Source organism: Bos mutus, chromosome 1 (genome assembly GCF_027580195.1).
Source record: "Bos mutus isolate GX-2022 chromosome 1, NWIPB_WYAK_1.1, whole genome shotgun sequence".
Lineage (NCBI taxonomy): Eukaryota > Metazoa > Chordata > Mammalia > Artiodactyla > Bovidae > Bos > Bos mutus.
Genome location: NC_091617.1, coordinates 123,891,420 through 123,905,844, shown reverse-complemented (window position 1 = coordinate 123,905,844; position 14,425 = coordinate 123,891,420). Strand labels below are relative to the sequence as shown.

General features: G+C 40.8%; 1 protein-coding gene across 1 annotated transcript in view; it reads right to left on the bottom strand.

The window, feature by feature from the left end:
- Positions 1-14,425, bottom strand: part of SLC9A9 (solute carrier family 9 member A9) — a 657,846-nt gene that overhangs the window by 629,849 nt on the left and 13,572 nt on the right. The window contains exon 2 of the mRNA XM_005888754.2: positions 6,582-6,784. Within this exon, the coding sequence (XP_005888816.2) occupies positions 6,582-6,784 (203 nt within the window). The remainder of the gene's footprint in view (positions 1-6,581; positions 6,785-14,425) is intronic.

Sequence of the window (14,425 nt, the reverse complement as noted above, 5' to 3'; positions counted from 1 at the left end):
TATGTTTCCTTGATCTTCCATACTTCAACAACTTAGAAGTGACTTTTTTTCTCGGAGTAGTCTCTACCGCTTTTCCTACCCATGCTTGGAATGACTCTCCAACCTCCAAACACTACATACATCACTACCAGAGTCAATCTTTCCACAAAATCATTCCTATCGCCCTTTGTTGTTGTTCAGTCACTCAGTCATATCTGACTCTGTGACACCATGGACTGCAGCACACCAGGCTTCCCTATCCTTCACCATCTCCCAGAGCTCACTTAAACTCATGTCCATTGCATCAGTAATGTCATCCAACCATCTCATCCTCCGTCATCCCCTTCTCTTACTGCCTTCAATCTTTCCCAGCATCAGGGTCTTTTCTAATGAGTTAGCTCTTTGCATCAGGCGGCAAAGTATTGGAGCTTCAGCTTCAGCATCAGTCTTTCCAATGAATATTCAGGGTTAATTTCCTTTAGGATTGACTGGGTTGATCTCCTTGCTGTCCAAGGGACTCTCAAGAGTCTTCTTCAACACCACAGTTCAAAAGTATAAATTCTTCGGTGCTTAGCCTATCACCCTAACAAGAAATAACGTCACCCCCTCTGAACGTCTATGGTATTTGACCCACTGCTTTGATAGCTGTCTTGTGGTATATGTATTCACTTATTCATATGCTGCATTTCCCCCAGATTTACTAATAAACTCCTTGAGATCATTCCTATTTAGAATCAAAACTGATGGAAATTAGTTCATTTGTTTTGAAGGAATGAAAGACAGATCTTTTTTCAAAAACAAGTTTTAACTTCCTATTGATGTTAAATTCAGAAAATACTTAGTAGACATTTTTGTATTCCTAAATATTTTGTAACAAATTAATGTCTGTAAAGATATTATATAATAGAATATAGGCCCCACTCAATTAAAATTACTAAAGGATATAGTGGATCCACAGAACAATTTGACAAACAGTTCTGGAAATGTCAACTGAATAGATATAAATCAACATAATTCTAGTTTTAGTCTCTCAGAAGATTGTTTTGAGATCATCAGCTGCTCGTAATATATAGAAAAATACTGTTTTCACACATCTTTAAGTGAAAATATTTTTTCTTCTCTACACTTTTATCTGTATTGAGCATGAACAAAAGAAGCTTGGCATACGGTAATTCTTAAAAATTTTATATGTTTACAATGTGGTATGAAAGCACAGTACACTGCTGCTTATATAGATGCCAACAGCTCTCCTATTTTCCAGTTTTATACCATATTATTGGAAGAAACCCAGGGAGCCATCAAGCCCAGTGCTGTTTCCAAGCACGTCAAGGCCTAACCATCCCAGAAATACATGTGCTTTTATTGGTATTCCAAGAGATGATTATATAGCTCAAGAATTTATTCCAGCCTCTTCAAATCCTGAAGTCAGAAATTTCATCCAAGCCCCTAAACTGCATCTTGAGAGTAAAACTTACTTCCTCATCCTGTAACTTTTAGAGACAAAGGCCAAGTACTCCCTTTAATCTGCACCACAAAGAAAAGGACCCAGTGCAGCCACACCAGTGGCTTCCGTGACACCCTTGTGCTAGGCCTGTTTCTGCAATTCTGTAAATCTTCCCTTTCTAGTACTGGTCCTCATCTCCCCCCACACATCTCAGTGTCAGATTGTTCAGGCCTCAGCCCTTCTCTGTCCACAAGGCCACTCTGGAGCCTGTCCAGTGGTATGCAATTTGATAAACTACTCAGTACTCAGAGTAAAGTGCTATGGGCCTCAGTTCTGCCTCTGACCAGTAATAGAATTACTGGGACCCTGGGCCCACCATGTAATTTCTCTGTATGTGAATTTATATCTATATGAACACAACTCAGTTAAGTTCAGTCGCTCAGTCAGACACGACTCTTTGTGACCCCATGAATTGCAGCACGCCAGGCCTCCCTGTCCATCACCAACTCCTGGAGTCCACTCAAACTCATGTCCATCGAGTCGGTGACACCATCCAGCCATCTCATCCTCTGTTGTCCCCTTCTCCTCCTGCCCCCAATCCCTCCCAGCATCAGAGTCTTTTCCAATTAGTCAACTCTTCGCATGAGGTGGCCAAAGTATTGGAGTTTCAGCTTTAGCATCAGTCTTTTCAAAGAACACCCAGGACTGATCTCCTTTAGAATGGACTGGTTGGATCTCCTTGCAGTCCAAGGGACTCTCAAGAGTCTTCTCCAACACCATAGTTCAAAAGCATCAATTCTTCAGCGCTCAGCTTTCTTCACAGTCCAACTCTCACATCCATACATGACCACTGGAAAAACCATAGCCTTGACCAGATGGACCTTTGTTGGCAAAGTAATGTCTCTGCTTTTGAATATGCTATCTAGGTTGGTCATAACTTTCCTTCCAAGGAGTAAGCGTCTTTTAATTTCATGGCTGCAATGAACACAACTAAGATTATATAATATCTTAGTCTCTTCAACCACTAAGTGTCTAGGACATTCTCCTACCAACTCCAAGATAATATCTTTCAATTTTTCCAGCTGTATATACTCTACCTGGAGAAGGCAATGGCACCCCACTCTAGTACTCTTGCCTGGAAAATCCTATGGACGGAGGAGCCTGGTAGGCTGCAGTCTATGGGGTCGCTAAGAGTTGGGTACGACTGAGCGACTTCACTTTCACTTTTCACTTTCATGCATTGGAGAAGGAAATGGCAACCCACTCCAGTGTTGTTGCCTGGAGAATCCCAGGGACGGGGGAGCCTGGTGGGCTGCCGTGTATGGGGTCGCACAGAGTCGGATATGACTGAAGTGACTTAGCAGCAGCATATACTCTACCAAGCACTCAGATTCCTCCGTTCATTCATTCATTCATTCACAAACTATTTATTTAGCAGCAGTATGCACTGGGCTTTATGGTAGGCTTTGGGGACACATTGGTCAATAAAAAAAGGCATGGACCCTGCTTTGTGAAGTATACCATCTAGTGGACATCAGATGATGTAAGAATTATAATTAATAAGCAAGAAAATACATGTAAAATTTCAGATGGTGCTAAAAGTACTTTGAAACAAGAGAGAGGGCAAAAGAGAGAGAGGGGATGCAATGTGAGAAAATCACAGGACAAGCCCTCTCTGAAGAGATGGTATTCCAAGATTCCAGGAATAGGAAGTATTCCTGTCATTGCTCTGACATCCAAAGAGCAGAAATATGACCAATTTAAACAACATATGCTAAGAACAACATGTGTAGAGGTCCTGAAGTGAGAAAAGTGCTTTGTGTGTAAAGCGGGCTGTTAGATCTGCAGCAGTAGAAGTGAGAAGAAGCAGAAACACGGCATTTATTTCCTCACTATATTCACCCAAACATAACATAGGACCTAAATAAGTGGCTCCAGAACTTGCCTGTGCGTTAGACTCATCTGGCGATCTTCCAAAATTTCCAGTGCTCAGGTTACACCCCAAACCAGTAAAATCGCCAACCCAGGGACAGAATACAAGCGTCAGAATTTTTTGAAGCTTCAAGTGATTCCAAATTTCAGACAAATTTGAAAATCACCGAGTAAAGCACTAAATCAATTTTAGTGCTCAAGTTCGTTTACTCATCTATTAAATGACGGAGTTCAACATCATGAAATCAGGTCTTTTTCTTGCTCTGAATTAGATGATCTCTCTCTAATTGCAGATCCACAGGTCATTTTCACCCATCCTTTTCCACAAATCTTTCTCTCCCTTCCCACTATCCTGGGACCCTCATATTCTCCCAGCCAGGCTTGAAACCCTGGAACCTTAGATTCTTCTCTTCACACTCTTCCTATAAATCAAGCAGATTCTATTGACCCAAAGAATCCACGAGGCCCTCTTCCCTTCTACCTAGTTAACCACTTCGTGCAGCCTCATCCTCCAATCCTGCCCAGATCTTTCTGAACTCAATCCTGCTGCCTATCCAAGGCACACCCACCTTTGAAAGCCCTCAAGGCACACCACTTTGAAAGTGCCACCTCCTCCAGGAAGCCTCCCTAACAAGCTCAAATATCTATGACAACTAATCTGTAAAGTTTTAAGAAAACTCACAGTCTATATAATTTAGAACTGAATCATATGCTAACATATATTATATGTTGGTCTTATCTCCCCCAAAGATATTAAATAAATGAGGAAAAAAACATATATTCCATTCATCCCTGGAATACATTAAGCATTCCAATATTATCTAGAAGTAGCAATGGTAGCACTTAAGTGGTCTTAAAAGTCATGCAGTGGCGATGGTATCGGCGGTGGTATTAGAAGTGGCAGTGGAAACAGTAACAAGGAGTGAGGGCCATGCAGTATAAAAGGCCTATGGCAGTCAGGCACTTTCTATACATCATCTCACTTAAACATTGAAACAACCTACAAAACCGTTCTAATCTACCCACCTTACAAATAAGAAAGTTGGAGCTTAGGAAGTTCAAAGAACTTACTAAAGATAGATGACAGGTCTTTCTGGTTCTGAATTTCTTCCCCATTATTCCATGTTAACAACCTCTGTAACTCCATGTTAAACCTTTCAAAAACTGGACTCATTTTGGAATTCTTTTGCATCTGACATAGACTGAGCAATTGCTTGATTCATATGAATAACTGCATGCAGTGGAGAATTCTCAGTAAGGAAGACAGACTATGAGCATTTCATTTTCACAGACTAAGTAGGGTCCCCCAACATTAGCACATAAGCAACAAATGTATGTTAAAATATACTCTGGTTATTTATTAAAAACATCGTTTCTACTTAAAGTTGTCTAATAAGGTAAGTGTATCAGTAGATGCTCCTTGTTCCACCAGCAAGGGACTTGTTGGGGATTTACCCTGGGTACTGAGCTGCCCCATGGCCAGCCTGGAATGCCCAGAGGAACAAATGCTAATTGTGATTCAATAAGTCACATGCTTTAGAAGTTAGTCTATAAAATACTTGAACCATTCAAAGTCAGTTCAACATTTCATGTGAGAACTCAAAATCCAACCAAGAGGAAAAACCAAGAAGGCTCCATATTTTTCTCCATCTCTTGCCTTAATTTTGTAAAAGCAAACACTGTAATTGGCTGTTGATAAAAATCAATATGTCAGTAACACCCTAACAGAATTTCTGAACAGGTGCTCGTTGGCAGTCCTGTTATAAAACAAATTGCTATAATGACAGAGATAATTATCAGCACCTTTTTGGGGGATGGGACTCAAACCTGTTTGAAGAAGTAGTGCTGCTTAGAAATGCAGATAAAAACCAGATAAGAGAGTGAGAAGGGAAATAAGTTAAATTCTGGTACTAAGAAAATTAAAACAGACAAGGCTGTTTAAATCCTATGCTGCTAACAAGGTCACTTTAAAAAATTATTTATTTCAAGATAGATTATTTTCCACAGAAGAGATCACTCAAGAAAGTCAAAGATCTAGAAGTTGCTCCTGTTTACTTCAGAAACATTATTTAATTTTCTTTCTTGTGCTTCGCTTCACTTCCCTAAGCATGATTTAGGTTAGTATTATAATCAGTTTGACTTTCCAGAGCCCTTCCATGTGCTAGGAGGAAGTTAATCTAGAAATTTGCTAGTTGGGAGATAGTGTGAAAAAAATACTAAAAATTACTCCTCTTGAATGAGGAAAAATGGCAGGTCATGTATCTCCCCTCCCGCTCCAGATCTCTCAAAATGGAGAGGGGAAAAAAAGTGTATTTTAAAAGAAAATTAAATCTGTATGGAATAAAAGTGATAAAATGCACTTCCATAATTTCAAGGAAGTGCTCAGCTCTGACAAAAGGAGCTAGAATAAGTCATGCGAGATCCTGATTCTTAGCATGCACTTGTGTTATTAAACACAAATTCACTTATTACAAAGACTGAGCCACACTCAAGGCAGCAGAAAGGTCACCTCACTTGTTTTCTAACCCAGAGTCCTGAGAGCAAAAGAAATTTTCTCTTCCAAAATAACCGAAGAGGTTAACACATTTGCAATAATAAAACCATTTTTAGAAGGTGAATAACTTCACGATTTTTCTTTTTTCAATCTAAGATTCTCTAACTAGACAGATGGAGTCAAGATCTTTTGAGAGCGACTGTGTGTCAGTGCATTTATAAACAGCCAAGGGGCCAGTGTTTTATGTTGGCAGCTAAAAGTCAGATTCTAGATCAAGGTTTGCAAGTGCAAATGTCTTTGTTCTCCTTCATTTTCCCTTTGGCTTAAGGGAGATTTAAACTTCGTAGCCAGCTGGTAACATATACAACAATCACAATATATATATGCAGTGACACTTAAAACACACGTGTGAAAACTTGAATCAAGTATCATTAAAGGTAGAGTCAGCTGAATTATTATTGTTATCTTTTTCGCTAATATAACTGTGGTTTGCAAAACAGTTATAATAAGAAGCACTCTTTCTCAACTTCTAGAAGAAACATACAGACAACCGAGCTTACAATAAGAGCATATCAAGACATTAACCACTTAGTAAATGAAATTGCCCCATGAGTATGGTGTTTAAGGGGGCATATGTATGTGTGTGAATGCACTCTCTATGGTGGCTTATATATGACACAATTATTTACACTGGGAAGCAAAAATATGTGACCAGATAGAAAGGGTCCTTACCTTTTCAAGTATAGCATTGCCTTGGTGAGGATTGATGTTGTGTTGGCTTATTTCTCTCTTGTATTTATATTCATAAACTTGATCAGTGATATTAATCAGAAGAGTTGATGGGCTGAAGACCAGTTTTCCACAATCATATACAGTTCCACTTTCAATATCAGTTGGTGCTGTAGCATATCGTAAAATTAATCCCATTACGAGGCCTAAAATAAAGAATAAATAACTGTACTGGAGAACATAATCTAAAATGTTTATTACTCCATGTTTTCAAATATATGATTTGGAAGGATCACTACCTGGCTTAGAAAATTGTTTACCCTTCCACTGGCACCAATCCACTAGATTTTTGTTGTTCAGTCACTAAGTCATGTCTGACTCTTTGTGAGTCGATAAGATTGTATTCTTACAGTATTTGCAGTGGACACTTAGTACCTCTCCTTTTTTCCTTCCTAATGGACCCACAGATTTTGGAGAGAAGAGCTACCCACCTCTTTTTTTTCCATCCAATTGCTTCAAGAAAACCTTGGCTCTGTGACAGATACTGAGTAATCTCATCAGTCAGGAGATGGAATTCCCCTGGAGAAAGTTTCTGGTCCACAGATGAGCACATATCTGAGAGAGCCCCATCAGCCTAGTAGGCAGCACTTATGTACTACGGTTAGGGGACAAGTCTTCTTATTCTCTCTCGCCCTCAGGACATGATCAAGGCAATACATTTCTCCACATTTTGCTGGCAGGTATCTTGTCACCTTAAGGGGATACAGTCCATGGACAGAGTCAGAACACTCAGGATGGTGGGACTGAGATATAGACAGAATCTAGGTCCTGAATAACTTCACTGAGCCCTGGATCAACCTATCCCGGAGCCTAATCTGAGTGTGTGTTCAGGCGCTCAGTCATGTCCAACTCTTTGTGACCCCATGGACTGTAGCTCACCACATTCCTCTGTTCATGGGATTTTCCAGGCAAGGATACTAGAGTTGGTTGCCATTTCCTACTCCAGGGGATCTTTCCCACCCAGGGATTGAACCCGTGTCTCTTGCATTGGCTGGAGGATTCCTTACCCTTGTGCCACTTGGGAAGCCCTACCCTAACTCTAGACTTCTTATTATGTGACATAACACATTTCCTAATTTTTTTCAAACTATTTAAAATCAAGTTTATCCTTACCTGCATCCAAACACATTTTAATGACACAATATTCCTTTAGCAAAGTGTCGGACTCAAGTGACAATCTTTGGCTTTTAAGTTTATAAACTGTTTGGATGCTCATGGTAATCTGATAAATGTGAATTCTCTTAATATTATGGATTTATTAACAAAAAAAGCAAAGAAACTTTAGAATTGTACACATTCCTCAGTTTAAAATTAGAACTGATGTATTTGTTTTAGGATAAATCCACAGTTTACTCTTTAAAAAAAATCAAATGCTGGGGGTTTTGCCATTCTTCTCTGAATCAAGTCATCTAATTGCCTTTCATTTATTTAATAACACATTAAATAAATGAATGTGGATATTTGGGTGCATATTTTGTGCCAGACATTTATAGATTTAAAATAAAGATACAGTTCCCAGTCCTACAGGAGCTGAAGTTTGTGAAATGAAGATCCATAAGCAAACAATTATAATACAACATGACATGCGCTATGACAGCTGGTAAGGATTCTGTGCTATATGAGTACAGAGAGGAGACACTCCAAAGCCCTTTGAATGCTGCAAAGCTTTAGATGAATCTTAAAAGGTCACATAAGATTTGTCCAGATGAGCTGAATCAGGGAATGAGTTGGGATCCAGGCTGCACATGTTGGTAGCAGCACGTGAGTAACAGCAGAGACAACTAAATGTTCCCCAGGATTTTGATTCACCAGCACGTGGAATAGTTGTCAGGGAGTGGCTGCTCACCCAGAGACTGTGTTTCTGGCTGTCTCGAGTTTGGATGGGTTCTCACCGATGGATTATAAGAAAAAGTGATGTGTGCCACAGAAGTGTTGAAGAAGTAGGTGTGCTTTCTCCCTTCTCTTTCGCCATCTATCAGATGGACATGGAGGGGGGAAAACAGTACTGTAGGTAGACAGAGTCACGACACTGAAGAAGCCTGAGTCCCTGAGACACCAGGTGGGGGAAAGCCATCCACAAACCAGGAAAACCTGCACTGGACCATTATGTGAGTGAAAGGTGAACTTCTCTTGTGCACTCACTGAAATGTGAGTGCTTCTGTGTTAACGATCACTAGGACAACCTAACATTATACCATATAAATACAAAGGAACTTGAGAAATCTGATGGATTTAGGAAATCAGCAGTGGATTGTAAGAAGAGAGTAAGTGGAAGAGAGGGAGAGAGAGAGAAAGAGAGAGAAACTAGACTACAGGGGCCAGGTTATAAAGAGGCTCCTCTGTCCTGCTAAGGAGTTCTTACTTCTAACCCAGTGGTAATATGAAAGTGTTGTAAAATTTTAGGCAGGACAGTAAAAGTCACATTTTCATGTAAGAGCCATCACTCTGGCAATAAAGCAGAAAACTTGAGTGAGAGGTGAGAATGAAAGCAGATTTCTGTCAAGAATATTTTTATCTTACTTATTCCTGCTTCGCTATTTGGTCCACTCCCCCATAATAGTGAGAAATATTTAATGCTAACTTATGTCAGAAAGAAAAGAATAAGTGATGGGTTTGTAACCACCATGAGCACTTGACCTATCACAGAGCAGTGAGCAGCCCTCCACGTGCAGCGTCAAATGACTGTAATAAAACTAGTCGGGAAAGAGGAGGGAAGACACACCATATACACTGCGCATGGCTTAGGATGCCTGTGTGAGAACATCACTTTTCCAACACTCTAGTGAAATCTCAGGGAGAATTTATTCTCTAAGTGTCACTTGGCAAGTACCATGATACTATGACCTCTTAAGCTTTCTGCTCAGTGGAAAATACAGAAGAGAAGCAAGGTACTATGTGCACCTGAATAGAGAGAAACTATATTGTTGATAAGGGCTGAAATTCCCAAAGGGTGAGTCGTTTTATTTTTGCAATGTGCTTTCGGTACAATAACAGGGAGTAAACATGAAGTGTCCATCATACTTTCCTAAGCAGGGAAAATGAGAATTTGTCATAAAAACAAGTGAATCAAAACCTAAATGGCCGTGCCTGGCCCTCTGTGCCATCCCTGGGTCCAGCCTTTGAGAAGAGGCAACTGGAGGCACTTAAGAAATCAGCCAATGACTGATCTCATCAGGGGCACTAAGCAGGCCTCTGAAGGCCCCAAGCTCAAAGACTGTGTAACAGCCTTGTCAAACCTTTTTTAAAACTGGACTGCAGCTTAAACCTTTTCCTCCCCAGCCTCCTGTCCTTCCCTCTCTCCACAGGAGTTGGTTGGGGCTGCACCAAGGCCTGACAGCTGGCCCAGCATCCTCAGTCTCCCTCCCCATTTTTCCTCAAAAGAATTTCCCCTAATAAATTTTTTGCACAACTAATCTCTTTCCAGTATCTGCTTCTTGGAAGACTCAAATTAACACACTAGACAAAAGACCCTGGCCCTCCTTTTCCCCTACCCCAAGGGTTGAGAGGAGTCATCTTAGCCTAGGACAAGGATCAGTGGAGGAGCTGCAGCTTCGCTATGAACTTGGTTAACAAACACATCCACCCATCTGTGTGCAGTAGCAGCAACTAGAAACTCCTTAATGTTGGAGGCCAGACTACTTACTCACAGAGCTTCACAATTTTAGCTCTAGCTAAATCACTCACAGCTTTAGCTGTATCTTGACCCAAATGTGGAGTCTTGAGTGAACACGCTCCTACCCAGTATTAGAGTAGGTGACAGATAAAGAAGGACTGCTAAGAAGAAAATGCTAATGAAAAGGGATCGTTTTTACACCCCCACAAAGATACAGGATAAAGAAAGTATCAGCCACTTGTATGCAGAAGAAGGAAAGAGGAGACTATCTACCATGATTTATAGACACAAACCAGCAGTCTCTTTGGTAAGTCATGAAGCTGACCCCACCTGCCCAGGGAGAAAAGAAGGCAGCCTCTCCCAGCAAAACAATATCACCAACACATGTACACACAGCCCTGGTCCCAGGTTTATCCTCCAAGTATGACACTTTGCTGAGCTCTGTTACCTGGCCGGCTGGTGGCCTTACCTTCTTCAAGCAGAAACTCTAGTCCAAATGTGTCCCCTGGGTCTACAAGTCTGAGCTTCTGGGTAACTAGAGTGACAGCGGTGGGAAGCTGTTCTCGAGTGAGCCCTGGCGTTGCTCCAGCAGCATACAACCCCCAAGTCAGAGCTGGGCAAACAGTCCTCATCCCTAAAGTACTCACAGTCCAACAAAGAACATCCCAAGTCCCAGCAGGGAGACCTGGGCTCTGATGCGGCCTGTACTAAGTTCCCTAATCTTTGAATACTTACAGTTTGAACCACATCCTTTTGGGTCCAATGTTATATAAAGACATAAATTGTTCAGCATTGCTATGCAGACTTCGGCTTTGTCACCACTAGACAAGGAGATGGTTTAGGGCAGAACCTGTGCTATTTCTCATCTCTATTTTTCCCTCTTGAAATGCCAAACACTTTAGGCAGTTACAGCCCAACTTTCTCCAAGTTCACAAACTCCCTTGGATTCAAGAAGAAAAGGGAGATTTCAAGAAGAAAACTCCTCTGAGTTTATGTAGTCAGTCAGGGACCAGCATTTTAAAATGTCACATGTGAGGAGCATCACCCCAAATGCTGTGATGTTCCCATCCTTACAGAGCTTGCTTGTGGTATAATTCTCACAGCAGATGCCTGACATACAGTGGACATGGTGATGTTTGTGGGAGAAAAGAGGGAAGGACAAAAAAGAGCCTCATGAGCACTCAAAATGAGAAGCATTTAGAAACGTGAGCCTCATCTCTCTGAACTGACTCTCCACTCTTCATATTGAAAATATGAAAAAAAAAAAAAAAAACACCCTGCCTTCTTCCCTCCTTCTGCTTTCATGCTATAGACATGACAGGAATTGTTCAGGACTTGTAGGAGTTATAAAAATGAACAAAATATGGCTCTGATCATACAATATTAAAATACTTTAATCTACCTTCTGCCCAGTCCTGTGATCCTAATTTCTGGTAAGAAGAAGGTACAACAGGTGTTTCCTAAGTGTCTTCTTATATTAAGCCTGCATTTCATAACCAGTTCCCCTGCATCTTACTGACAGTCATTCTACATGATGCTGAAATGTCCTCCTAAAAGGGTGTTTTCTAAGAGAAATATGGATGGGGATTTACTTTGACATATAATGGTTATATTTATATATAATAAAATGGATTACAGAATGGTTTTGAAAACATCACATGTTGAAACCTCTTTGGCTATGTTCAGACCAACAGTTGTGTTCACACACTGTCACACACACTGCCACCCGCATGGCACACACAGCAAGCTCCCGTCAGATTCTTATTCTGTAGGGGTGGTACTTCTCTGGAGTAACATAAAGCAACAAGCCCAACTATACACATACATCTGATAATCAGATGACTACACAGGTATATTTCAATGCCACAAGATATTGGAGAGAATTTAGGAGCCTAGACCATTCAGGTATGACCTAAATCAAATCCCTTATGATTATACAGTGGAAGTGAGAAATAGATTTAAGGGACTAGATCTGATAGATAGAGTGCCTGATGAACTACGGACTGAGGTGCATGACTTTGTACAGGAGATAGGGATCAAGATCATCCCCATGGAAAAGAAATGCAAAAAAGCAAAATGGCTGTCTGAGGAGGCCTTACAAATAGCTGTGAAAAGAAGAGAAGTGAAAAGCAAAGGAGAAAGGAAAGATATAAGCATCTGAATGCAGAGTTCCAAAGAATAGCAAGAAGAGATAAGAAAGCCTTCCTCAGCGATCAATGCAAAGAAATAGAGGAAAACAACAGAATGGGAAAGACTAGAGAACTCTTCAAGAAAATTAGAGATACCAAGGGAACATTTCATGCAAAGATGGGCTCAATAAAGGACAGAAATGGTATGGACCTAACAGAAGCAGAAGATATTAAGAAGAGACGGCAAGAATACACAGAAGAACTATACAAAAAAGATCTTCAGGACCCAGATAATCACGATGGTGTGATCACTCACCTGGAGCCAGACATCCTGGAATGTGAAGTCAAGTGGGCCTTAGAAAGCATCACTACAAACAAAGCTAGTGGAGGTGATGGAATTCCAGTTGAGCTATTTCAAATCCTGAAAGATGATGCTGTGAAAGTGCTGCACTCAATATGCCAGCAAATTTGGAAAACTCAGCAGTGGCCACAGGACTGGAAAATGTCAGTTTTCATTCCAATCCCAAAGAAAGGCAATGCCAAAGAATGCTCAAACTACCTCACAATTGCACTCATCTCACATACTAGTAAAGTAATGCTCAAAATTCTCCAAGCCAGGCTTCAGCAATATGTGAACCGTGAACTTCCAGATGTTCAAGCTGGTTTTAGAAAAGGCAGAGGAACCAGAGATCAAATTGCCAACTCTGCTGGATCATGGAAAAAGCAAGAGAGTTCCAGAAAAACATCTATTTCTGCTTTATTGACTATGCCAAAGCCTTTGACTGTGTGGATCACAATAAACTGTGGAAAATTCTCAAAGAGATGGGAATATGACCATCTGACATGCCTCTTGAGAAATCTGTATGCAGGTCAGGAAGCAACAGTTAGAACTGGACATGGAACAACAGACTGGTTCCAAATAGGAAAAGGAGTACGTCAAGGCTGTATATTGTCACCCTGCTTATTTAACTTATATGCAGAGTACATCATGAGAAACGCTGGGCTGGAAGAAGCACAAGCTGGAATCAAGATTGCTGGGAGAAATATCAATAACCTCAGATATGCAGATGACACCACCTTTATGGCAGAAAGTGAAGAGGAACTAAAAAGCCTCTTGATGAAGGTGAAAGAGGAGAATGAAAAAATTGGCTTAAAACTCAACATTCAGAAAACAAAGATCATGGCATCTGGGAGATGCCATGGCAAATAGATGGGTAAACAGTGGAAACAGTGTCAGACTTTTTTTGAGGCTCCAAAATCACTGCAGATGGTGACTGCAGCCATGAAATTAAAAGACGCTTACTCCTTGGAAGGAAAGTTATGACCAACCTAGATAGCATATTCAAAAGCAGAGACATTACTTTGCCAACAAAGGTCCGTCTAGTCAAGGCTATGGTTTTTCCAGTGGTCATGTATGGATGTGAGAGTTGGACTGTGAAGAAAGCTGAGTGCTGAAGAATGGATGATTTTGAACTGTGGTGTTGTAGAAGACTCTTGAGAGTCCTCTGGACTGCAAGGAGATCCAACCAGTCCATTCTGAAGGAGATCAGCCCTGGGATTTCTTTGGAAGGAATGATGCTAAAGCTGAAACTCCAGTACTTTGGCCACCTCATGCGAAGAGCTGACTCATTGGAAAAGACTCTGATGCTAGGAGGGACTGGGGTCAGGAGAAGAAGGGGACGACAGAGGATGAGACGGCTGGATGGCATCACTGACTCGATGGACGTGAGTCTGAGTGAACTCTGGGAGTTGGTGATGGACGGGGAGGCCTGGCATGCTGTGATTCATGGGGTTGCAAAGAGTCGGACACAACTGAGGGACTGAACTGAACTGAACTGAAAGAAAATGCAATTAATACATGAAGTCTGAAGAAGAATCAAGTTTTATATTTCTTTCATTCTATGCACTGAGTGGCTTCTAAGAATAATCTAGATAAATGAATTATTGTCCCCTACAAAAAAAGATGAATCCTTAAGGTGTATAATATAATATTTCAACTTGATAAGGGTATCAGATATTGTTGACTGACAACTCATGTCCATCTC